Genomic DNA, 27,168 nt, shown 5'->3' with positions numbered 1-27,168 from the left:
TTGTCCTGTGTTTTTTTTTTACCCAGACCTCATTTAAATATAAATAAATCCTTGTAATCATACAATGCAAACCCTGCTAACGTTCCACATTCGTCTGTGTACATGCTAACACTCCTCAATAGAGAGGAACATTGTACAGTTCAGTCAGACTCCAGAGGGGGGTTCTATAAGAGGTTTAGGTTGTAGAAGTTTAGGTTAAATGCCTAGTCATACCAGTCATAGAACAAAATAAACAAAAAGGTTAGTTAGCTGAACTAAAACTCCTGGAATCAAACCAACCATGTCAGCTATTCATGTGAGTATTTAACTGAACAATGTAGAATTTCATAATCACTCTATAGGGGCACTGTTAAAGGCCACTTACTGATTCCTCGCTCAATATTGCGGAGGGCTCAATTGACCCTTTTCGTATTTCTCCATCATACCTCTGACTTTCAAGGATCAGTTTATGATCAGCTCAAGACAATGGTGCTGTGGTGTGAGAAATGACAATCACATTTTATTCATGAATGAATGGATGGAGCACATATGTTTTCATGGTGCTCTAAAGGTATTGTCTGTATATGGCTGGTTCAGCCGGTCCCAATTCACTCCCGAACCCTTCCCTTTGGCCCAACGTTTGCATATCTGAAGGGTCTGGCTAGGTATAAGCAGTGTAGTCGTGGAACTTACAGATCTGCATACAAGAGTTATGGCCAAGGGAAAAGGGATAGGGATCTAATTGGGACCGACTGGACGTCTTGCTATCCTAACGTCTCATCTGGCAGTTTTTGGCAGCACAGGAAGTATCAGAAGTACAGTATCAGTGTTCATCACGTAAATTGCCTTGGTTTTAATAAAAGAAACCCCAGGCCAACAGAGGAGTGAAGGGCAATAGGTGAATGCCAAAACTATGATGGAAAAACCTATTAAAGGGATATTTCTGGATTTTGGCAATGAGGCCCTTTATCTACTTCCCCAGATTCAGATGAACTCGTGGATATCATTTTTATGTCGCTGCGTGCAGTTTGAATGAAATTGATAACTAGCGTGAGTGCAATTGCTTACTAGCGTTAGCGCAATGACTGGAAGTCTAATGGTATCTGTTAGCTTCCAGTCATTGCGCTAACGCTAGTTAGCATTGGCTCGCGAAACTACCTCGAACTTCCTTCACACTGGACACATTGACATAAAAATGGTATCCACGAGTTCATCTGACTCTTGGAAGTAGATAAATCCAGAAATATCCCTTTAATAAAACTCTAGTACATGCAAGGTGTGGATGAGCCCCGCTTTGTGTATGGTGATGCAATGTCAAAACATTCTGTCTGGCTCTCTCATGTGTAGGGAATATGACCATAATGATAATTCTGAACACACAAATATATTTGTTCCCTTAATTAATATAACTGAACCTACAGCATGCCTCCAAAATGAGCTAATGAGAAAGTAACAAGTGGATCGTGAGACCTGAAGAAGGGAGACATAAATTAAATAGTTGAAGGCATTGAATACCAGAAAAATTAGCTGTTAAGAATTCCTTTGTGTATGGAACGTTCATATATTCTTTGTTCACCCAGGTAAGTAATAGTGTTCTCTATATAGATTCATATTTTCCTGCTGTCGTAAAACATGACAGAAAAGATGAAACATCACACAAATACACAGACATTTAACACAAGGAGGGGGGGGGGGCGTTCACTACACATATTTCTTTTTTAAAAACCAATAGGCAAAGTATCCCATCCCTCCCAGAGAGCCCATGAGGAAAGAGGCCCCGAAAAAAGATGGCGGCTTCTTTTTTACCATTCGGAATGCGTTGGGTAGAACTGCTGACAGGAGGGTTGTGTGGATGTCACCCAGAACCTTGCGGAAAGCGTAGCGTTTTTGCACCCGCTCGAAAAAGGACTGGAGGTTGGGTCGGCTGCCGTCCTCCCAGTATTTCTTTGAGAGTCCCAAGAATTTAAGCCTGTGCAACAAGGCTCCCAGGCAGACATCAGCTAGTGTAAATTCAGGTCCACATAGCCACAACTCACACTTTTGACCTGCCAAAGGGAAAAGAAAACATGATACTGTAGCAGAGTGGTACGAAGTAGCAGATATGTGTGTTGTCTTGTCAACTCTTATATGACCATAGTAGTTGCAGTTGGCAAGATAGCACAGATCTGGGACCAGGCTAGGAAGATAAAACAGAATATGTTTGTAATGTAATGTCTGAACTGAAGGACATAAACATAAATAACATGGCAACAGTAAACATGTCGTCCCACACAAATGCCCCCCCTTCCCCCCTCCCGTGTGACTAACAGATTTCAGTGAATTACTATATCTCGCGCCATGGGCCAATCAGTGTTATTTTGTAAATGCCGGATCTCTATGGCAAGACACCATTCACCCAAGTTTAGTCAAAATCAAGCCAGTGCTGTCTGAGATATTGCTTGTGACAATCATATGGATGAAGGCAGGTCCACAGTCCCCTCCCCGATTTCATAGAGGGGGACAATAATCTCCACTTACCTTTATACTCGATTTTCCTCTTTTCCAGCTCGGCCTCCACCTGATCTAGTACCATGGCCAACTCGCCAAGGATCTTCTTCAGGTAGTTGACATTGTCGTGGTCCAATATTTTTGCCTGTGAGCACAAGAGTAATCCCATATCACACACAGTACACTCGCTTCAGCACTCAGCGGTCCCATTCTGTGAGCTTGTGTGGCCTACCACTTCGCAGCTGAGCCGTTGTTGCTCCTAGACGTTTCCACTTCGCAATAACAGCACTTACCGTTGACCGGGGCAGCTGGAGCAGGGCAGATATCTGACAAACTGACTTGTTGGAAAGGTGGCATCCTGTGACGGTGCTACGTTAAAAGTCACTGAGCTCTTCAGTATGTATACACCTGTCAGCAACGGGTGTGGCTGAAATAGCCGAATCCACTAATTTGAAGGGGTGTCCACATATTTTGTATATACACTACCAGTCAAAAGTTTGGACACACGTACTCATTCAAGGGTTTTTCTTTATTTTTACTTTTTTTTTTTTACATTGTAGAATAATAGTGAAGTCGTCAAAACTATGAAATAACACATATGGAATCATGTAGTAACCAAAGTGTTAAACAAACCAAAATATATTTGATATTTGAGATTCTTCAAGGTAGCCACCCTTTGCCTTGATGACAGCTTTGCACACTCTCGGCATTCTCTCAACAAGCTTCACGAGGTAGTCACCTGGAATGCATTTCAATTAACAGGTGTACCTTCTTAAAAGTAAATTTGTGGAATTTCTTTCCTTCTTAATGCATTTGAGCCAATCAGTTGTCTTGCCACAAGGTAGGGGGGGGGGGTATACAGAAGATAGCCCTATTTGGTAAAAGACCAAGTCCATATTATGGCAAGAACAGCTCAAATAAGCAAAGAGAAACAACAGTCCATCATTACTTTTAGACATCAAGGTCAGTCAATAGGGAACATTTCAAGAACTTTGAAAGTTTCTTCAAGTGCAGTCGCAAAAACCATCAAGCGCTATGATGAAACTGGCTCTCATGAGGACCGCCACAGGAAAGGAAGACCCAGAGTTACCTCTGCTGCAGAGGAAACGTTCATTAGAGTTACCAGCCTCAGAAATTGCAGCCCAAATAAATGCTTCACAGAGTTCAAGTCACAGACACATCTCAACATCAACTGTTCAGAGGGGACTGTGTGAATCAGGCCTTCATGGTCGATTTTGCTGCAAAGAAACCACTACTAAAGGACACCAATAAGAAGAAGAGACCTGTTGGTCCAAGAAACACGAGCAATGGACATTAGACCGGTGGAAATGTGTCCTTTAGTCTGGAGTCCAAATTTGAGATTTTTGGTTCCAACCGCCGTGTCTTTGTGAGACGCAGTGTGGGTGAACGGATGATCTCCGCATGTGTAGTTCCCACCGTAAAGCATGGAGGAGGAGGTGTTATGGTGTAGGGGTGCTTTGCTGGTAACACTGTCTGCGATTTATTTAGAATTCAAGGCACACTTAACCAGCATGGCTACCACAGCATTCTGCAGCGATACGCCATCCCATCTGATTTGGGCTTAGTGGGACTGTCATTTGTTTTTCAACAGGACAATGACCCATCACACCTCTAGGCTGTGTAAGGGCTATTTTACCAAGAAGGATAGTGATGGAGTGCTGCATCAGATGACCTGGCCTCCACAATCCCCCGACCTCAACCCAATTGAGATGGTTTGGAATGAGTCTGGTGGCAGAGTGAAGGAAAATCAGCCAACAAGTGCTCAGCATATGTGGGAACTCCTTCAAGACTGTTGGAAAAGCATTCCAGGTGAAGCTGGTTGAGCGAATGCCAAGAGTGTGCAAAGCTGTCATCAAGGCAAAGGGTGGCAATTTGAAGAATATAAAATATAAAATATAATTTTATTTGTTTAACACTTTTTTGGTTACTACATGATTCCATATGTGTTATTTCATAGTTTTGATGTCTTCGCTATTATTCTACAATGTAGAAAATAGTAAAAATAAAGAAAAACCCTTGAATGAGTAGGTGTGTCCAAACTTTTGACTGGTACTGTATAATGTATGTGAAACCCATCTCCATCTCTATGCCTATATTCTCACACCGTAGATAGCCTCTCACAGGCCAATACCTCTTGGAAGATCACATGAAACATACATGGACAACATCTGCTGAGACACTGGTCTCAACAGAAGATCTACCAGTTGTCATGAGCTATGGCATGTCATTGTCTGGCACAAGCAAGTAACTAAGCATCACTATGTCCCCTTGAAATACAATAACAGAGGAAAATAAACCTATTTGTAACATTGTAACTAACAACAGTGGTAAATAAATATATTTTCATAAAGGTACTGACTGTACATCCTAAAGATAGGCCGAGCCAAGCCGTTAAAAGGAAACCATTTGTTTTAGCCAGCAAGTTAGCCCTGGCAGTAGCAGCTATTCATGTTGATACATTATGGGTCAATAAAGAACTAGCACAGACCCTGACACAATCACTTGGGGTAATTGTGCAATATCTATCCTACATCACACTGAAACATTGTCAATAACAACCATGTTGGAGTTGCTCTGCTTAGTAAAAACGTACTCAACAACTCGTTGTCAATGTGACCAGTTAATTTGAGTAGGAACATTTAATGAAATCGTAATATGCTTGTAACACACAGATACACACACACAAATGGTATTTAGAGCAACCGGAAAGGTAAATTGTTTGTATTGTAATAATAATTTGTATTGTTTCTCTATTTTAAGGCTTCTCCTGTGGTGTGGTGGTGCCGTGTTGCCAGTCTTACCATGAGTTTTTTCTGCTTGGAGAGATATGGCTCTGTCAGAGTGGGCTCCTCATGGTCCAGCTTCATCAGCTCAGACGCAGCGTTGGTCAAGTGTCCTGAGGACAGAGAGACAGAGACATCACTGACTCCTGGATGAAATACTGCTCTGAGATAAGAGACAATAGTCAGTGACTATTGGAGTAAATACCTCTGTTAAACCCTTTTGTCACCACAAATGTGGGTCTAAAACAGTACCAAAAGCAGAGAGTTGATGTTCAATAACAGCAAATGATCTAGTGTATACGTGTCTAGTTGACAAGCGTATAATGCATTAGAAATACACAATATACAAATATGCAGAGATGCCATTAAATCTGCATTTCCCAGAGACTACCAATTTCAGTTCTAAAGTGTGAGATATAAATCAATAACATGTTGTTCATAAAACACATTAATGACTCTGATTAAATATAAACATAATTGGTGAAAACAACAAATAAAGCATCAAGACAGGGCATTGGGTTTCCTGGTTAATTTATTCCACTGAAGGCTTTTGGCCGGACCAGCCTTTTTCTTGATGTACACAACACGTCCATGACATAAGGATTAATACAGTGAGTGCAGACTTAATGACCTAATATCACATACAGAGAATTAATTACATTGCTTCAATTACATTTGATGTGATAAGGATTTTATTTTAAACAAGTTGAAATTGGACAGTGTAATTTGGTTGATGACATCCTGTTAACATGAAACTGTTATGAGAACGCTGAATGGTAATGGATTATCATATCAGTTTTCATTTTGTTTTGGGATATTGCGGATCATGAACTCTGTTTATATTCAATATGATATTATTACAATGTGCACGTGACTTACATGTAAGTATTTTGATGTCTACTAATAACCATCTCAAAATAATTTAGTGAGAACATCCGTTCATACTATGTGAATACTTTACAATTAATTGTAAATGGTTACACTGAACTTAACTTGACTTACTACGTATTTCAGCGGTGGCGTACTTTGGGATCATGGAGTCAGTGGTGAGCTCTGGGTGCAGGATACAGCCGTGTGTGTAAGCGTCCATGGGCAGGCCGTCCAGCAGCTCACGGTACTGCTGCACACGCTCGTGGAGAGGAGAGCCAGCATCGGGAATCAGCTGGGCCACCGTTTCTACAAAGAAACCAGGTACACACAGACAGCTGTATTTACAGCCTGACATACAGTGCAATTGGAAAGTATTCAGACCCCTTACCTTTTTCCACATTTTGTTACATCACAGCCTTATTCTAAACTGGATTAAATAAAAATGAGTCCTCATCAATCTACACACAATACCCCATAATGACAACATTTTTAGAAATTGTAGCAAATTTATTAACACAAAAAAACAGAAATACCTTATTTACATAAGTATTCAGACCCTTGGCTATGAAATTCGAAATTGAGCTCAAGCAAGTGCATCCTGTTTCCATTGATCATCCTTGAGATTTTTCTACAACTTGATTGGAGTCCACCTGTGATAAATTCAATGGATTGGACATGATTTGGAAAGGCACACACCTGTCTATATAAGGTCCCACAGTTGATAGTGCATGTCAGAGCAAAAAACAAGCCATGAGGTCGAAGGAATTGTCCGTAGAGCTCCGAGACAGGATTGTGTCAAGGCACAGATATGGGGAAGGGTACCAAAACATTGAAGGTCCCCAAGAACACAGTGGCCTACATCATTCTTAAATGGAAGAAGTTTGGAACCACCAAGACTCTTCCTAGAGCTGGCCGCCCGGCCAAACTGAGCAATCAGGGGAGAAGGGCCTTGGTCAGGGAGGTGACCAAGAACTCGATGCTCACTCTGACAGAGCTCCAGAGTTCCTCTGTGGAAATGGGAGAATCTGCCAGAATTTGCCAAAAGGCACCTAAAGGACTCGCAGACCATGAGAAACAAGATTCTCTGTTCTGATGACACCAAGATTGAACTCTTTCTCCTAAATGCCAAGCGTCACGTCCGGAGGAAACCTGGCACCATCCCTATGGTGAAGCATGGTAGTGGCAGCATCATGCTGTGGGGATGTTTTTCAGCGGCAGGTACTGAGAGACTAGTCAGAATCGAGGGAAGATGAACGGAGCAAAGTACAGAGAGAACCTTGATTAAAACCTGCTCCAGAGCGCTCAGGACCTCAGACTGGGGCGAAGGTTCACCTTACAACAGGACAACAACCCTAAGCACACAGCCAAGACAATGCAGGCGTGGCTTCGGGACAAGTCTCTGAATGTCCTTGAGTGGCCTAGCCAGGGCCCGGACTTGAACCCGATCGATCATCTCTGGAGAGACCTGAAAATAGCTGTGCAGCGATGCTCCCCATACAACCTGACAGAGCTTGAGACGATCTGCGGCGAAGAATGGGAGAAACTCCCCAAATACAGGTGTGCCAAGCTTGTAGCATCATACCCAAGAAGACTCGAGGCTGTAATTGCTGCCAAAGGTGCTTCAACAAAGTACTGAGTAAAGGGTCTGAATACTTATTATAACTGTATTATAATACATAGGACCATATATCATTCTAACATATAGGCCTGTAACATAAATATATACTGTAACACTATATACCAACTTCAGCCTTTACTTTATATGCAACTGTCCACTTACATATCACAAAGCCTAACAATGGTGTGTAAGGGGGATTTTACTGTGAATGGAGTATGATCAACTACAACCCTGTTTCTGATAATAGGATACATAGGCAAATAGACAGAACCAGAAGCAAACGTTCCACAAGATCAACAGATAGCTATGTGTTTTAACTTTAGATCACGATACCGGCTAGTTTAGGTAGGCTATGAGCTGCAGAGGGCTGGCCTGAAAGCTGTGACTGATGATGGGGAGTGGGGACACAGGAAGGGCCCGTGGATATTCCAGTCTGTGCTGTTCCTCCGGTTGTGTGTCTTCAAGGTGGAGCCGGAGGCCCGGAGTTGCACCTGGCAGACTGCTGACTAATCAGTCCAGGCCCAACAGGCTGACTTGGGCATGGCTGTGGCCGTACGTGGCTTGGCTCTGGAGGTCTGCTGCTGATGCGCTCTGCTGCAGCGCTAAGCAGCAAAGGGTTGTGATTATCAGAGCAGGCTCCTTGTTAAAAGAGCCCCCACCCATCCTCAGACAGAACACACACAGGGGCATGGCCTTGGCTTGGACACAGTCACAGCACTGCTGCATTTCGTGCCAACATGATGATGGTGCAAAATGAAATGTCGCACAGGAGAGAACCCAATGAGCTCACTATGTATTACTGCTCAGTCACATCTCACTCTCATCCATGGGAAGCAAATCGGATACTGCTGACAAAATACCAAAACAAGATTCTCCTTGAGAAAGCATAAAGAGAGATTAAGGTTCAGCTTGCCTGGCTACCCAGACTTCTTGCTTTGTTAAAATGCTATGCTACGCCACGCCCACAAACTTGTTGTTTTGAAAGCGGCAATTCTCCCCGACCTTCACCGAATGCGAACACATTCGGACATTCGGGGCGTCTGATTGGTCCCAGAAAATGAATGGGTTGGGCCAGAGCCAGAACACTTGGGTAAAGCAGCGTTTTCGAAGTACATAATTGGCTTTAATACTGTGATTGGTTAGAGGCGATCCAATCGCTGATTGCTTTGTTTTCACCATAAACGACATCACTCAAACGACTTTCAATGATGGCAGATTCACACTAAAGTATGTAGCGAATGACAGAACAGCGGAATAATTTAGTGTGAGGTGTCAGGCTAGTTCTTAGTTACCATAAAAGACTAAGTGATATGTCAGTGGATTTCACCTTGCTGGAGGTAGGATTTCACCTGGGTCCACTACACTAAGGCTAACTTAAGTTGACTTGGCACTAGATTTCCTGTCCATTACTATGATAGGATTTTCTCTGCTGTTTCATCTACACTTCCAAGGCCAACTCCAGTCCCCTTTGGCAGCGGGCATTAGAAAGTACACATAATTGGAGACAATATCTGTAAATCAAGCAGCTGAATGACACTTCCTCTTTAAAATGAGCATGAGGTCTGGGTCGTGTTCAGTAGGGAGAAAAAGTTTTCCAACAAAGTGAAACAGGGAGATATACTACTCTGAGATATACTATGCTAAATGCTTTGCTACACCGTGCCCTGCTGAACATGAATCTGCTACTAAACAGCCATATTGAGCATTCATTAAAACTATAAACTGAAAATAATCGAAATGTCATAAAAATAGCAACATTTGTTTAAAATAAAATAAGAGCTTGAGAGTACCAAACGGACGTTAATGACATGAGCTGGGTTAGGATATTGAGAAAACATTGGAGCATATCCGTTGCAACTGAAGTCTGAAATCAGTATAGTTGGCTTCTATAGCATCAAGCCTCTCTGTCATGGATGGGTGAGCATGAAGTATCTCGATCTGAAGTAAGAAGAAGTCCTTCATCCATTGGCCATGGTAAATACTGCATCCCTGCAGGGCTTACTGGAGCCATTCTCTCGGGACATTACATAACGACCCACAACCACCACCGCAAATTACCCATAGGACCATGATAGGACACACAATATACTGAGAAAAACATGATGCACAGAATACAGTTAGTATCTGGGTTGAATTACACTTCCCTGATGAAAAATAGCTTAACACTGTTTACAAACCTTAAAATGGAAACCTTAGCCTTAATAGAAACCTCAAAACATGTATACTCTTTGCTATGCAGCCTCCAGCCAGTCACTGACTTCATGGACGATCATTGATCCTTGAGCTGCAGTGAACCATAAGATTGGCCAATTAGATGTATCTCTGTTCACAACTGTTCACAATTCAGTCTGTAAGTATTCAATAACCTGGTAAATACTGTTTATGGTCACTAATAAAGACATGAGTAGCCCTGAAAAGCAGTACCTCCCCAAGTTAGTCTCTAGGTAGGCCAACTCAATGACCTGGTTGTATACTGTTTGCTATGCAGTCACTACTATAACATCATGGATGAAAATAGACCCTAAAGTAACCTTAAAGAGAGCATTTGCAGTCACTCACATCCCACTGCAGTCACTAACATAATGGAAAGAAATCAAGTAGTCTGAAAGGCAATACCTCCCCCAAAATGATCCTCTAGGTACTCTATAATCTGGTTGTAGTCTGAGACGATGGTGTCTCCGTGGATAAAGACGGGCACCTCCTCCCCCAGGTTGAGCCTCATGAACCAGGGCTCCTTGTACTCGGCTATAGGGAGACTCACGTCCCTCTCTTCACACAGCAGACCCTTCTCATTGATCACCAGACGCACCTGGAGGAAACACAGAGAAACACTCAAGTTACATCTTCATCTCATAACTCAACTCTGTTGTTTTTGTGTTTTTGTACAAACAGTACTCTTGATGGTCCATGTTATTATAATCTTATAACAAATATATGTGCTAGTGTCACGCCTGCTCCCGCTCCCCCTCCCTGGCGCTCGAGGGCAAAGGGTAGGAGTCCAGGTGAGTCCAATCATTACGCACACCTGTCACCATCGTTACGCGCATCAGCGCTCATTGGACTCACCTGGACTCCTACCCTTTGTTAATTACCTCCCCTATATCTGTCTGTTCCTTTGTTTGATCCCTGTGTCAGCATTAATGTCGTTATGTTTCCCCTGTCCAGACACTGTCCGTGTTTCGTTTCATGTCTGTATATATTAAATGTTCACTCCCTGTACTTGCTTCTCGTCTCCCAGCGTCTGTCCTCACAGCTAGTGAAGTGAATCTAATAGGGAAACACCTTCAGGTCTACAAGGGTTAACATTCAAAAGCAAATTGTAAGTTGCATTCGCAATTCAGCTTATTGCTGCTACTTGTACAATGTTTTGTTGAAGAACAATTTTCAAAGACAACAATTATCTGTTTCTTTCTAACCAACTGCACGCCCTAGAGCAGAAAAGCATGCTCTACACAAGTACAGACAGGCATGAAACGGGATGTTAAAAGGCCTTAGAAAAAAGTACAATTCATGCATCACTGCCAGACGTAGGCCCTTTATCTTTTGTGTTCATAATCCCAAACAAAATGATGTTTTATTGTGCTCAATTCGAACAAAAATGGCTTCTGTGAGGCAGACAGTATCCAATTACAGTGTCTATTAAAAGCAATGCCAAGCTCCATGGACGGCTATTTGTATAAATAATATTAATGAATGCACAGTAGATTACACTATGGAGGTTGAGGGGGCCATGGAGCGAGAAAAATGTGGCATTTGTTGTACATGGCCAGACAAATTATAATAAAACATCACAAAGTGTGAGTGCATCAAATTATTAAAAAGTTAAAGCCTAGGAATTATTACAACCTGTGTCTAGCACAGGGTAACCTTGTCCCCCGGCTATTGTGCACAGAGGGAGGAAGTCTAGTGCGTGAGACAGAACAGGAAGACCTTGTAGCTCGCTCAACTTACTGCAACAATTCCCATCACTGATTACCTATGTAACAGCATGAAACCTAAACTTAAACAGTAGCTGAAGTAGATGACTGTAGAGAATTATTAGGGTATATACTCAACCAGACCATCGATTCAACAATGACAAATATTTCTCAATCATATGGTTGCAGAAAATGTACCAATCTAACTCTTCTAACCAGACAATAACTTGCACCTTAACATTAACTCCTCATCATAAACTCACTGACCATGGCCGGACTAGCACAGCTGGGGCCCCAGGGCACCTACCTCCAGGAAGTTAGCTGTTTGGAAAACAGCTAACTTCCTGCAATTCTACACATTTGCCATGAGGCTGAGAGAAAAATGTGCTAATTTAAAGCTAATTTCCTGCAATTCTACACATTTTGCCATGGGGCAGACATTTTTTTGTTGCAGTTTTAAAGCTAAATTCCTAAATTCCCCAACCTCCATGGGGCCCCCAAACTGATGTGTTCAAATCACATTTTATTTTTCACTTGCTTCGTAATCAACCGGTGTAGACTAACAGTGAAACGCTTACTTAGGGCCCTTCCCAACAATGCAGAGAGAGAAGAAATAGAAGGACTAAATACACAATGAGTAACGATAACTTGGCTATATACACGGGGTACCAGTACCGAGTTGATGTGCAGGGGTATGAGGTAATTGAGGTAGATATGTACATATACAGTGCATTCGGAAAGTATTTAGACCCCTTGACTTTTTCCACATTTTGTTATGTTACAGCCTTATTCTAAAATCGATTAAATTGTTTTTTCCCCCTCATCAATCTACACACAATACCCCATAATGACCAAGCAAAAACAGTATTTTCTTTTGTTGAAAATGTATACAAAAAAATAAAAAACGGAAATATTACATTTACAGACCCATTACTCAGTACTTTGTTGAAGCACCTTTGGCAGCGATTACAGCCTCGACTCACTTGGGTATAACGCTACAAGCTTGGCACACCTGTATTTGGGGAGTTTCTCCCATTCTTCACTGCAGATCCTCTCAAGCTCTGTCAGGTTGGATGGGGAGCGTCACTGCACAGCTATTTTCAAGTCTCTCCAGAGATGTTCGATCAGGTTCAAGTCCAGGCTCTGGCTGGGCCACTCAAGGATATTCAGAGACATGCTTCACCGTAGGGATGGTGCCAGGTTTCCTCCAGACGTGACACTTGGCCAAAGAGTTCAATCTTGGTTTCATCAGACCAGAGAATCTTGTTTCTCATGGTCTGAGAGTCCTTTAGGTGCCTTTTGGCAAACTCCAAGCGGGCTGTCATATGCCTTTTACTGAGGAGTGGCCTCCGTCTGGCCACTCTACCATAAAGGCCTGATTGGTGGAGTGCTGCAGAGATGATTGTCCTTCTGGAGGGTTCTCCCATCTCCACAGAGGAACTCTGGAGCTCTGTCAGAGTGACCATCAGGTTCTTGGTCACCTCCCTGACCAAGGTCCTTCTCCCCCGATTGCTCAGTTTTGACGGGCAGACAGCTCTAGGAAGAGTCTTGGTGGTTCCAAACTTCTTCCATTTAAGAATGATGGAGGCCACTGTGTTCTTGGGGACCTTCAATGCTGCAGACATTTTTTGGTACCCTTCCCCAGATCTGTGCCTCGACACAATCCTGTCTCAGAGCTCTACGGACAATTCCTTCGACCTCATTGCTTGGTTTTTGCTCTGACATGCACTGTCAACTGTTGGACCTTATATAGACAGGTGTGTGCCTTTCCAAATCATGTCCAATCAATTGAATTTACCACAGGTGGACTCCAATCAAGTTGTAGAAACATCTCAAGGATTATCAATGGAAACAGGATGCACTTGTGCTCAATTTCAAGTCTCATAGCAAAGGGTCTGAATACTTATGTAAATAAGGTATTTCTGTTTTTTATTTGTTGTACATTTTCAAAAATGTCTAAAAACCTGTTTTCGCTTTGTCATTATGGGGTATTGTGTGTAGATTGACGAGGAACATTTTTTATTTAATCAATTTTAAAATAAGGCTGTAACGTAACAAAATGTGAAAAAAGTCAGGGGGTCTGAATACTTTCAGATGCACTGTAGGTAGGGCAACAGGATATATAATAATCAGCAGCGTCAAATGCAGGGGTCCCCAACCAACGTGCTCATAATATGCTATCTGGGGGTGCCCCGACCTCCCGGGGGCCCTCAACTGATGTGTTCATATGCTATGTAATCGGCCTTGTCACTGACATCTGAGTTGGAACCACTGACATCTGAGTGTTGACTACTGTATAAGATCTAGCAGCAGAGACTTACAGGCTCTGGGGTATACTGTAGTGACAAAGGTGTAATTCTCCAACCTTCTGCAGCAGTTAAGAATGACAGACAGTGGAGTATTGCTCTTCAATTACTTCCAGTTATGCGGTAACCTTAAGGTATCAAACTCACGTTGTATCATTCCTCCTGTGCACAATCCATAATTTACTGTATGTCAGATGGATCAGTGATCAATGGAACTACCTTATGAGAGCACTAGTGAGACATAGTTTACATACCTTGATGATTTTCTAAAGATATCCATAAAGACAGGTTTGTGCAGGTTAATGCAATGACACAGCAATTTTTTGTCTGTCTCAGCTATATTTGCAGTGTTTTGGACATCTGCCTTAGTCCTCCTTAGTTTGATCAAAATCCATATATGGATAATGTGAATTGTGCAAGGACATAAATTGATATACTTTTTATGGCATACTCAAATATAAAACATAAATATAAAACACATTTGCCTGTCTGTTGGCCACATACTGTATATTGGTGATTAGAGGACAGAGGAACCAGGGGATCCTAAAGTTCCTTGTTCATTATCTCAAGTCAAATGCCCCCTAGCCATCATTAAAAGCAACCTAAATTGGAAGAAAACTAAAAACCCATAGTACACTTTGCTTAATGACAGTTGTAGGCAACTGTATTAAGATGTAACACTGTCTAACGTAAAGGAATGCAACCTCTTTAAGTGGAACAACAACAATGATGTTTAAATTATGTTTACTGTTACTGTTGAGTGACAACAGGGACAGATCAGCAGTAGCTCCCAGAGTGGTTTGTAGCCAATAGCCTAATGGTTGACAGACTAAATCCCACATCTTTGCCCCATTGGGAGTGGAGCAAAGCTAGCTGAGCACAATACATACAGCTGTAAAGAGTGGATGTTTAACCAGGTGCAGAGCAACACTGGCCCACATGTTGTCTTCATTGCATGATGTTTCCATCTGTCATATTGGTGCTAAGTGTTAATGCTGCTTTCACTATATGTGCATTTCGGAAAAGCGAAATAATTCTGTCTCTATATTCAAAATGTGTAATATACACTGAGTTTGGAAAACATTAAGAACACCTGCTCTTTCCATTACATAGACTGACCAGGTGAATCCAGGTGAAAGCTTTGATCCCTTATTGATGTCACTTGTTAAATCCACTTCAATCAGTGTAGATGAAGGGGAGCAGTCAGGTTAAAGAAGGATGTTTAAGCATTGAGACAATTGAGACATGTATTGTGTATGTGTGCCATTCAGAGGGTGAATGGGTAAGACAAAACTTTGAAGTGCCTTTGAACAGGTTTGGTAGTAGGTGCCAGGCGCACTGGTTTGTGTCAAGAACTGCAACGCTGCTGGGTTTTCCCACGCTTAACAGTTTCCAGTGTGTATCAAGAATGGTTCACCACCCAAAGGACATCCAGCCAACTTGACACCAACATTGTCGTCAACATGGGCCAGCATCCCTGTGGAACGCTTTCGACACCTTGTAGAGTCCATACCCCGACTAATTGAGGCAGTTCTGATGGCAAAAGGGGGGTGCAACTCAATAGAATACTGAATACACTGAATACTCAGTGTAGATTCGGCTTACACCTTTCATTAACAATTTCCGTCCTTCAGTGCTTGAAATGTAAGAATTAAGCCCAAACATTGGAACATACTTTAGGCCTATCCATTAAACATACATAATAAATCAAATAAAAAGCACATGCAAAGATTCTAGATTGAGATCAAATGAGGTGGACATATTTCTTTCATAGGTAATGTTTGTAAGACTTTTAAGCAATAACCTCAGTCTTTGACACCGGCCTGTTGTAACTGTTAACTCTAAACCTGCAGAACTGTTAATAATAATGAGTGATTGAAGCATCTCTCTTTTAACAAAATGTCTCTCACAGAGCCCCAAGGTTGTGTGTTTTAAGCGGCACTAGCTCAAAATGAGATGTCAAGGCATTGATCTATGGTCTGCAGACAACATGCAGAAGATCATGCTCTACACTCTTAGAAAAAAGGGTTCCAAAAGGGTTCTGCGGCTGTCCCCATAGAATAACCCTTTTTGGTTCCAGATAGAACCCTTTTTGGTTCCAGGTTGAACTATTTTGAGTTACATGTAGAACCCTCTGTGGAAATGATTCTACCTGGAACTAAAAGGTTTCTAAACTGAACCAAAAAGGTTATTCAAGGGTTCTCCTATAGGGACAGCCAAATAACCCTTTAAGGTTCTAGATATCACCTTTTTCTAATATACACTACCGTTCAAACGTTTGGGGTCACTTAGAAATGTCCTTGTTTTCAAAAGAAAAGCAGTTTTTTGTACGAGATCTTCAGTTTCTTGGCAATTTCTCGCATGGAATAGCCTTCATTTCTCAGAACAAGAATAGACTGACGAGTTTCAGAAGAAAGTTATTTGTTTCTGGCCATTTTGAGCCTGTAATCGAACCCACAATTGCTGATGCTGCAGATACTCAACTAGTCTCAAGAAGGCCCGTTTTATTGCTTCTTTAATCAGCACAACAGTTTTCAGCTGTGCTAACATAATTGCAAAAGGGTTTTATAATGATCAGTTAGTCTTTTAAAATGATAAACTTGGATTAGCAAACACAACGTGCCATTGGAACACAGGACTGATGGTTGCTGATAATGGGCCTCTGTACGCCTATGTAGATATTCCATAAAAAATCTGCCGTTTCCAGCTACAATAGCAATTTACAACATTAACATTGTCTACACTGTATTTTTGATCAATTTGATGTTATTTTAATGGACAAAAAAATTGCTTTTCTTTCAAAAACAAGGACATTTCTAAGTGACCCCAAACTTTTGAACGGTAGTGTATATACAGTGCATTCGGAAAGTATTCAGACCCCTTGACTTTTTCCACATTTTGTTACGTTACAGCCTTATTCTAAAATTGATTAAATGTAATCATTTCCTCATCAATCTACACACAATACCCCATAATGACAAAGCAAAAACTGTTTTTTGGAAATGTTTGCACATTTATTAAAATTTAAAAACAGAAATACTTTATTTACATAAGTATTCAGACCCTTTGCTATGAGACTCAAAATTGAGCTCTTGTGCATCCTGTTTCCATTGATCATCCTTGAGATGTTTCTACAACTTCATTGAAGTCCACCTGTGGTAAATTCAATTGATTGGACATGATTTAGAAAGGCACACTCCTGTCTATATAAGGTCCCACAGTTGACAGTGCATGTCAGAGCAAAAACCAAGCCATCAGGTCAAAGGAATTGTCCGTAGAGCTCCGAGACAGGAATGTGATGAGGCACAGATCTGGGGAAGAAGCCCAAAAAATTTCTGCAGCATTGAAGGTCCCAAAGAACACAGTGGCCTCCATCATTCTTAAATGGAAGAAGTTTGGAACCACCAAGACTCTTCCTAGAGCTGGCCGCCCGGCCAAACTGAGTAATTGGGGGAGAAGGGCCTTGGTCAGGTTGGTGACCAAGAACCCGAGAAACAAGATTCTCTGGTCTGATGAAACCAAGATTGAACTCTTTGGCCTGAATGCCAAGCGTCACATCTGGAGGAAACCTGGCACCATCCCAACAGTGAAGCATGGTGGTGGCAGCATCATGCTGTGGGGATGTTTTTCAGCGGCGGGGACTGGGAGACTAGTCAGGATCGAGGGAAAGATGATGAATGGAGCAAAGTACAGAAAGATCTATGATGAAAACCTGCTCCAGAGCGCTCAGGACCTCAGACTGGGGTAAAGGTTCACCTTCCAACGGGACAACGACCCTAAGCACACAGCCAAGACAACACAGGAGTGGCTTCGGGACAAGTGTCTGAATGTCCTTGAGTGGCCCAGCCAGAGCCTGGACTTGAACCCGATCAAACATCTCTGGAGAGACCTGAAAATAGCTGTGCAGCGACGCTCTCCATCCAACCTGACAGAGCTTCAGAGGATCTGCAGAGAAGAATGGGAGAAACTCCCCAAATACAGGTGTGCCAAGCTTGCAGCATCATACCTAAGAAGACTCAAAGCTGTAATCGCTGCCAAAGGGTCTGAATCGTTATGTAGATTTGATATTTCCGTTTTTAATTTTTAATAAATTTGCAAACATTTCAAAAAATCTGTTTTTGCTTTGTCAATATGGGGTATAGTGTGTAGATTGATGAGGGGGAAAAAACGATGTAATACATTTTAGAGTAAGGCTGTAACGTAACAAAATGTGGAAAAAGTCAAGGGGTCTGAATACTTTCTAAATGCACTGTATATATATATATATATACAGTGGGGAGAACAAGTATTTGATACACTGCCGATTTTGCAGGTTTTCCTACTTACAAAGCATGTAGAGGTCTGTAATTTGTATCATAGGTACACTTCAACTGTGAGAGACGGAATCTAAAACAAAAATCCAGAAAATCACATTGTATGATTTTTAAGTAATTAATTTGCATTTTATTGCATGACATAAGTATTTGATACATCAGAAAAGCAGAACTTAATATTTGGTACAGAAACCTTTGTTTGCAATTACAGAGATCATACGTTTCCTGTAGGTCTTGACCAGGTTTGCACACACTGCAGCAGGGATTTTGGCCCACTCCTCCATACAGACCTTCTCCAGATCCTTCAGGTTTCGGGGCTGTCGCTGGGCAATACGGACTTTCAGCTCCCTCCAAAGATTTTCTATTGGGTTCAGGTCTGGAGACTGGCTAGGCCACTCCAGGACCTTGAGATGCTTCTTACGGAGCCACTCCTTAGTTGCCCTGGCTGTGTGTTTCGGGTCGTTGTCATGCTGGAAGACCCAGCCACGACCCATCTTCAATGCTCTTACTGAGGGAAGGAGGTTGTTGGCCAAGATCTCGCGATACATGGCCCCATCCATCCTCCCCTCAATACGGTGCAGTCGTCCTGTCCCCTTTGCAGAAAAGCATCCCCAAAGAATGATGTTTCCACCTCCATGCTTCACGGTTGGGATGGTATTCTTGGGGTTGTACTCATCCTTCTTCTTCCTCCAAACATGGCGAGTGGAGTTTAGACCAAAAAGCTCTATTTTTGTCTCATCAGACCACATGACCTTCTCCCATTCCTCCTCTGTATCATCCAGATGGTCATTGGCAAACTTCAGACGGGCCTGGACATGCGCTGGCTTGAGCAGGGGGACCTTGCGTGCGCTGCAGAATTTTAATCCATGACAGCGTAGTGTGTTACTAATGGTTTTCTTTGAGACTGTGGTCCCAGCTCTCTTCAGGTCATTGACCAGGTCCTGCCGTGTAGTTCTGGGCTGATCCCTCACCTTCCTCATGATCATTGATGCCCCACGAGGTGAGATCTTGCATGGAGCCCCAGACCGAGGGTGATTGACCGTCATCTTGAACTTCTTCCATTTTCTAATAATTGCGCCAACAGTTGTTGCCTTCTCACCAAGCTGCTTGCCTTTTGTCCTGTAGCCCATCCCAGCCTTGTGCAGGTCTACAATTTTATCCCTGATGTCCTTACACAGCTCTCTGGTCTTTGTGGAGAGGTTGGAGTCTGTTTGATTGAGTGTGTGGACAGGTGTCTTTTATACAGGTAACGAGTTCAAACAGGTGCAGTTAATACAGGTAATGAGTGGAGAACAGGAGGGCTTCTTAAAGAAAAACTAACAGGTCTGTGAGAGCCGGAATTCTTACTGGTTGGTAGGTGATCAAATACTTATGTCATGCAATAAAATGCAAATTAATTACTTAAAAATCATACAATGTGATTTTCTGGATTTTTGTTTTAGATTCCGTCTCTCACAGTTGAAGTGTACCTATGATAAAAATTACAGACCTCTACATGCTTTGTAAGTAGGAAAACCTGCAAAATCGGCAGTGTATCAAATACTTGTTCTCCCCACTGTATACAGTGGGGGGAAAAAGTATTTAGTCAGCCACCAATAGTGCAAGTTCTCCCACTTAAAAAGATGAGAGAGGCCTGTAATTTTCATCATAGGTACACGTCAACTATGACAGACAAAATGAGAAAAAAAATTCCAGAAAATCACATTGTAGGATTTTTTATGAATTTATTTGCAAATTATGGTGGAAAATAAGTATTTGGTCAATAACAAAAGTTTCTCAATACTTTGTTATATACCCTTTGTTGGCAATGACACAGGTGAAACATTTTCTGTAAGTCTTCACAAGGTTTTCACACACCGTTGCTGGTATTTTGGCCCATTCCTCCATGCAGATCTCCTCTAGAGCAGTGATGTTTTGGGGCTGTCGCTGGGCAACACAGACTTTCAACTCCCTCCAAAGATTTTCTATGGGGTTGAGATCTGGAGACTGGCTAGGCCACTCCAGGACCTTGAAATGCTTCTTACGAAGCCACTCCTTCGTTGCCTGGGCGGTGTGTTTGGGATCATTGTCATGCTGAAAGACCCAGCCACGTTTCATCTTCAATGCCCTTGCTGATGGAAGGAGGTTTTCACTCAAAATCTCACGATACATGGCCCCATTCATTCTTTCCTTTACACGGATCAGTCGTCCTGGTCCCTGTGCAGAAAAACAGCCCCAAAGCATGAAGTTTCCACCCCCATGCTTCACAGTAGGTATGGTGTTCTTTGGATGCAACTCAGCATTCTTTGTCCTCCAAACACGATGAGTTGAGTTTTTACCAAAAAGTTATATTTTGGTTTCATCTGACCATATGACATTCTCCCAATCCTCTTCTGGATCATCCAAATGCACTCTAGCAAACTTCAGACGGGCCTGGACATGTACTGGCTTAAGCAGGGGGACACGTCTTGCACTGCAGGATTTGAGTCCCTGGCGGCGTAGTGTGTTACTGATGGTAGGCTTTGTTACTTTGGTCCCAGCTCTCTGCAGGTCATTCACTAGTTCCCCCCGTGTTGTTCTGGGATTTTTGCTCACCGTTCTTGTGATCATTTTGACCGCACAGGGTGAGATCTTGCATGGAGCCCCAGATCGAGGGAGATTATCAGTGGTCTTGTATGTCTTCCATTTCCTAATAATTGCTCCCACAGTTGATGTCTTCAAACCAAGCTGCTTACCTATTGCAGATTCAGTCTTCCCAGCCTGGTGCAGGTCTACAATTTTGTTTCTGGTGTCCTTTGACAGCTCTTTGGTCTTGGCCATAGTGGAGTTTGGAGTGTGACTGTTTGAGGTTGTGGACATGTGTCTTTTATACTGATAACAAGTTCAAACAGGTGCCATTAATACAGGTAATGAGTGGAGGACAGAGGAGCCTCTTAAAGAAGAAGTTACAGGTCTGTGAGAGCCAGAAATCTTGCTTGTTTGTAGGTGACCAAATACTTATTTTCCACCATAATTTGCAAATAAATTCATTAAAAATCCTACAATGTGATTTTCTGGAGAAAAAAAATCTCAATTTGTCTGTCATAGTTGACGTGTATCTATGATGAAAATTACAGGCCTCTCTCATCTTTTTAAGTGGGAGAACTTGCACTATTGGTGGCTGACTAAATACTTTTTTTCCCCACTGTATATATACAGCTGCGGAAAGAATTAAGAGACCACTGCAAAATTATCAGTTTCTCTGGTTTTACTATTTATAGGTATGTGTTTGGGTAAAAATAACATTTTTATTTTATTATATAAACTACTGACAACATTTCTCCCAAATTCCAAATAAAGATATTGTCATTTAGAGCATTTATTTGCACAAAATGACAACTGGTCAAAATAACAAAAAAGATGCAGTGTTTTCAGACCTTGAATAATGCAAAGAAAATAAGTTCATGTTCATTTTTAAACAACACAATAGTAATGTTTTAACTTAGGAAGATTTCAGAAATCAATATTTGGTCGAATAACCCTGATTTTCAATCACAGCTTTCATGCATCTTGACATGCTCTCCACCAGTCTTTCACATTGATGTTGGGTGACTTTATGCCACTCCTGGAGCAGAAATTCAAGCAGCTCGGCTTTGTTTGATGGCTTGTGACCATCCATCTTCCTCTTGATCACATTCCAGAAGTTTTCAATGGGGTTCAGGTCAGGAGATTGGGCTGGCCATGACAGGGTCTTGATCTGGTGGTCCTCCATCCACACCTTGATTGACCTGGCTGTGTGGCATGGCACATTGTCCTGCTGGGAAAACCAATCCTCAGAGTTGGGGAACAATGTCAGAGCAAAAGGAAGCAAGTTTTCTTCCAGGACAACCTTGTACGTGGCTTGATTCATGCGTCCTTCACAAAGACAAATCTGCCCGATTCCAGCCTTGCTGAAGCACCCTCAGATCATCACCGATCCTCCAACAAATTTCACAGTGGGTGCGAGACACTGTGGCTTGTAGGCCTCTCCAGGTCTCCGTCTAACCATTAGACGACCAGGTGTTGGGCAAAGCTGAAAATTGGACTCATCAGAGAAGATGACCTTACTCCAGTCCTCTACAGTCCAATCCTTATGGTCTTTTGCAAACCTCAGCCTGGCTCTTCTTTGCTTCTCATTGATGAAGGTTTTTTTATAGCTTTGCACTACTTCAGCCCTGCCCCTAGGAGCCTGTTTCGAACCGTCCTCGCCGTGCACTTCACCCCAGCTGCCTTTTACCATTATTTTTGTAGGTCACTTGATGTCATCCTACGGTTGTTGAGTGACATTCGAATGAGTTGGTCGTCATCCCGGTCAGTAGAGAGTCGTTTTCGCCCTCTGCCGGTCTGTAGCTTTGTTGTCCCCAATGTCTGCTGCTTGACCTTGTTTTTATGAACCGCCGTCTTTGAAATTTTAAGGATGGAAGCCTCCTGACGCTCACTGTATCCCTCTGCCAGTAAAGCCAGAATTGAACCCTTCTTTTCCTCACTCAAAACTTTCCTTTTCAACTCTTTTGGCATGGTCAATAGTTCTTTTTTTAAATTAATATTACTTTTGAGGTACTATTAGCACTGTTTTTGCCATCCAGCTGGTCCTATTGCAAGAGGATAGTGATCACCACAGCAGTGGTTTTTATACTTTTCCTCGTTAAATAAGATTTGGTTCATGTGATCACCTAATCAGTACCTAATTCAGTAGAATGAGGTGTGCCTGTGTTGGAATTCAACAGATACTGGAATGGAATGGCTGTCATACATGTAGAGATGCTGATTTAAGAAAAATTTGCAATGGTCTCTTAATTTTTTCTACAGCTGTATATATATATATATATATATATATATATATATATATATATATATATATCAGTATCAGTCAAAAGTTTGGAGACACCTACTCATTACAGGGTTTTCTTTATTTTTACTATTTTCTACATTGTAGAATAATAGTGAAGACATCAAAACGATGAAATAATACATACGGAATCGTGTAGTAACCAAAAAAGTGTTAAACAAATCAAATTATATTTTATATTTGAGATTCTTTAAAGTAGCCACCCTTTGCCTTGATGAAAGCTTTGCACACTCTTGGCATTCTCTCAACCAGCTTCACAAGGTAGTCACCTGGAAGCATTTCAATTAACAGGTGTGCCTTGTTATAATTTAATTTGTGGAATGTCTTTCCTTCTTAATGCGTTTGAGCCAATCAGTTGTGTTGTGACAAGGTAGGGGTGGTATGCAGAAGATAGCCCTATTTGGTAAAAGCCCAAGTCCATATTATGGCAAGAACAGCTCAAATAAGCAAAGAGAAACGACAGTCCATCATTACTTTAAGACATGAAGGTCAGTCAATCCGGATAATTTCAAGAACTTTGAACGTTTCTTCAAGTGCAGTAGCAAAAACCATCAATCGCTATGATGAAACTGGCTCTCATGAGGACCGCCACAGGAAAGGAAGCCCCAGAATTACCTCTGCTGAAGAGGATAAGTTCATTAGAGTTACCTGCCTCAGATTGCAGCCCAAATAAATGCTTCACAGAGTTCAAGTAACAGACACATCTCAACATCAACTGTTCAGAGGAGACTGTGTGAATCAGGCCTTCATGGTCGAATTCCTGCAAAGAAACCACTACTAAAGGACACCAATAAGAAGAAGAGACTTGCTTGGGCCAAGAAACACGAGCAATTGACATTAGACCAGTGGACATCTGTCCTTTGGTCTGATGAGTCCTAATTTGAGGTTTTTGGTTCCAACCGCCGTGTCTTTGTGAGACGCAGAATAGGTGAACGGATGATCTCTGCATGTGTGGTTCCCACCGTGACGCATGGAGGTGTGATGGTGTGGGGGTGCTTTGCTGGTGACACTGTCTGTGATTTAATTAGAATTCAAGGCACACTTAACCAGTATGGCTACCACAGCATTCTGCAGCGATACGCCATCCGATCTGGTTTGGGCTTAGTGGGACTGTCATTTGTTTTGCATCAGGACAATGACCCAAAACACACCTTCAGGCTGTGTAAGAGCTATTTGACCAACAAGGAGAGTGATGGAGTGCTGCATCAGATGACCTGGCCTCCACAATCACCCGGCCTCAACCCAATTGAGATGGTTTGGGATGAGTTGGACTGCAGAGTGAAGGAAAAGCAGCCAACAAGTGCTCAGCATATGTGGGAACTCCTTCAAGACTGTTGAAAAAGCATTCGAGGTGAAGCTGGTTGAGAGAATGCCAAGAGTGTGCAAAGCTGTCATCAAGGCAAAGTGTGGCTACTTTGAAGAATCTAAAATCTAAAATATATTTTGATTTGTTCAACACTTTTTTGGTTTCTACATTATTCCATATGTGTTTTTTCATAGTTTTGATGTCTTCACTATTATTCTGCAATGTAGAAAATAGTAAAAATAAAGAAAAACCCTTGAATGAGTAGGTGTGTCCAAACTTTTGACTGGTATTGTATATATGCTCTTTCTATAGACTGACCAGGTGAATCCAGGTGAAAGCTATGATCCCTTGTTGATATCACTTGTTAAATCCACTTCAATCAGTGTAGATGACATGGAGGAGACAGTTTAAAGAAGGATTTTTAAGCCTTGAGACAATTGAGACATGGATTGTGTATATGTGCCATTCAGAGGGTGAATGGGCAAGACAAAAGATGTATGTGCCTTTGAATGGGGTATGGTTGTAGTCGCCATGAGCGCTGGTTTGAGTTTGTCAAGAACTGCAACCCGCTGCTGGGTTTTTCACGCTCAACAGTTTCCTGTGTGTATCAAGAATGATCCACCACCCAAAGGACATCCAGCCAACTTGACACAACTGTGGGAAGTATTGGAGTCAACATTGGCCATTATCCCTGTGGAACGCTTTCAACACCTGGTAGAGTCCATGCGCTGATGAATTAGGTGTTCCTAATGTTTTGTGCACTCAGTGTATATAAAGAGTTATATCAAGAATATTTAGGCTAGTTAGCTGGGTAACTCTTGATCCTGTAGTATACCCCTAAGAAAAGAAAGGTATCTGTATCAAAAAGGCTCATGATGGGCCCTATATACTTTTGGAATAATAATGGCCAAGCCTATGAATAGATTTTTGAACAACATATGCACTGCATTGAGAGAAAGGCACAGGGAAGGTTGAAATGTTGCCTTTCGTTTGTTTTTCACAGAGATACTTCATTTTCAATCAATTATTTAGATTGTCATATGTCGGACCACATGAGGTGTAGCCTGCTTTCTCATGCTGAGGCGAAAATTGTCAAAACATAGCATATGCCTTGTTAGAATTAGACACAGTCTTCTAATCGCCGAATCATCCATTGGAATATAACAGATATTGATCACCAATCCAGTTATAGCCTATCTATCTCATATAAACAAATGTCGAGGAAAATGATGATGCAGAGGTTTCTCAACGTCTCGTATAAGAAATATTGCCAAAATGCAATAATTTCTTACACAAACGTGTAGGCATACAACATTATATATACAAAAACATCATTAGAATTGTATAGAAAATATAGAGCTATAGCAGATATGACATGTAAGAGACAGACCAGGAACACCTCCATTTCATTTTCACGCTGTCTATGTATTACCTTTTGAGAGGTGAAAGACTGCGTCCAGTGATACAAAACAAGCTTGTCTTTAGAGAAATTAGGTTTCGACTCTATAGCTGGCTCTTCGCTTTTCTCCCCATCTGTAATTTCACCGTCTTCATCCATGGCTGAGATGGGCCACCAGCTACAGTTGGTGGGGGTAACATTGTTCGAAGACGCCATGACAGAGGGTTTTGTGAGTGTGAGAGAGGACCAAGGGAGGGAGAGAGGAGAGATGGAGGGAGGGACAGAGAAGAAAGGAGCGAGAACAGGAGTGCAAAGGATTTCAGCACCACGAGCAGAGCATCATCGATTCAACGCGACGCGGCAGCATCAATTTTGGACAGCGCCCGGTGCTGAATTCTTGCGTTGGCAAAAATGGTATAGCGTAATCCACATAACGTTAACCCTTTACTCGAGCATGGGAATACGTTTACAATTAAATAATTGCGTAAGCTATTACATCACACACGCACAAACATGAGCCAGTGATGGGAGGTTGCATTTTACAAGGAGGTCAAAGTGCTCTCAATGAGGAAATGGGTGTAGGAGAGCTGTTATTGATAGGACTTTGTTTTAAAAATTATAATGGCCAATATTGATAGTTGAATTAAAATGCATCCAAAGCAAATTGGTTATTTTTAGGTCGAAATAGGCTACAGTATAGGGTTCCCAGTCCTACTAATGATTGTGCAATTTAGCTTCATTGAATTAATTGCATTAACCCTTCTCCTTTTACTCATAAAAAACGGAATTAATCCACGTTTATAGAGCAATTTAGATGTTTTTATTGTTTGTTTTCTTTAACCACAAATATTGCAATGATTGACCTGTGCCAGTAGATGGTGCGACTTTTACATGTTGGGGCTGAGCAATCAGGATCCTAGTCACTGGGTCATAGTGCCACAACGCATACCAAGCAAGCCTCAAGGTGGCGTTCAGCTAAGTGCTCAAATAAAGATGAAGGGTCGTGCAGAATATGAAATGTTCCAAGATAAATTCGGCGTCTGTAAATGGCAGCAGTTCAAGTTTTGAGTTGCATCATATGAATTGAAGCAATACGAATTTAGAGTCAATTTAGTTTTTTAGGACTATATAGGCCCTCCTGTAGCTCAGTTGGTAGAGCATGGCGCTTGCAACGCCAGGGTTGTGGGTTTGATTCCCACGGGGGGCCAGTATGAAAAATGTATGCACTCACTAACTGTAAGTCGCTCTGGATAAGAGCGTCTGCTAAATGACTAAAAATGTAAATGATAGCTTACTTTCGCATCCATAGCCTATTGGCTCCCA

General features: G+C 41.9%; 1 protein-coding gene across 1 annotated transcript; it reads right to left on the bottom strand.

The window, feature by feature from the left end:
- On the bottom strand, positions 1–26,316 carry LOC121545796 (ganglioside-induced differentiation-associated protein 1-like 1). The gene is made up of 6 exons (XM_041856630.2): positions 25,879–26,316; positions 10,375–10,567; positions 6,273–6,446; positions 5,289–5,383; positions 2,497–2,611; positions 1–2,024 (listed from the first exon to the last, which is right to left on the bottom strand). The coding sequence occupies exons 1-6, from the start codon at positions 26,059–26,061 to the stop codon at positions 1,681–1,683; spliced, it is 1,104 nt and encodes a 367-aa protein (XP_041712564.1). The 5' UTR covers positions 26,062–26,316; the 3' UTR covers positions 1–1,680.
- Between the last annotated feature and the right edge of the window lie 852 nt (positions 26,317–27,168).

Source organism: Coregonus clupeaformis, chromosome 30, assembly GCF_020615455.1.
Source record: "Coregonus clupeaformis isolate EN_2021a chromosome 30, ASM2061545v1, whole genome shotgun sequence".
NCBI classification, from domain to species: Eukaryota; Metazoa; Chordata; class Actinopteri; order Salmoniformes; family Salmonidae; genus Coregonus; species Coregonus clupeaformis.
Note: the sequence above shows the minus strand (reverse complement) of the source record. Positions and strands in the feature narration are given on the sequence as shown.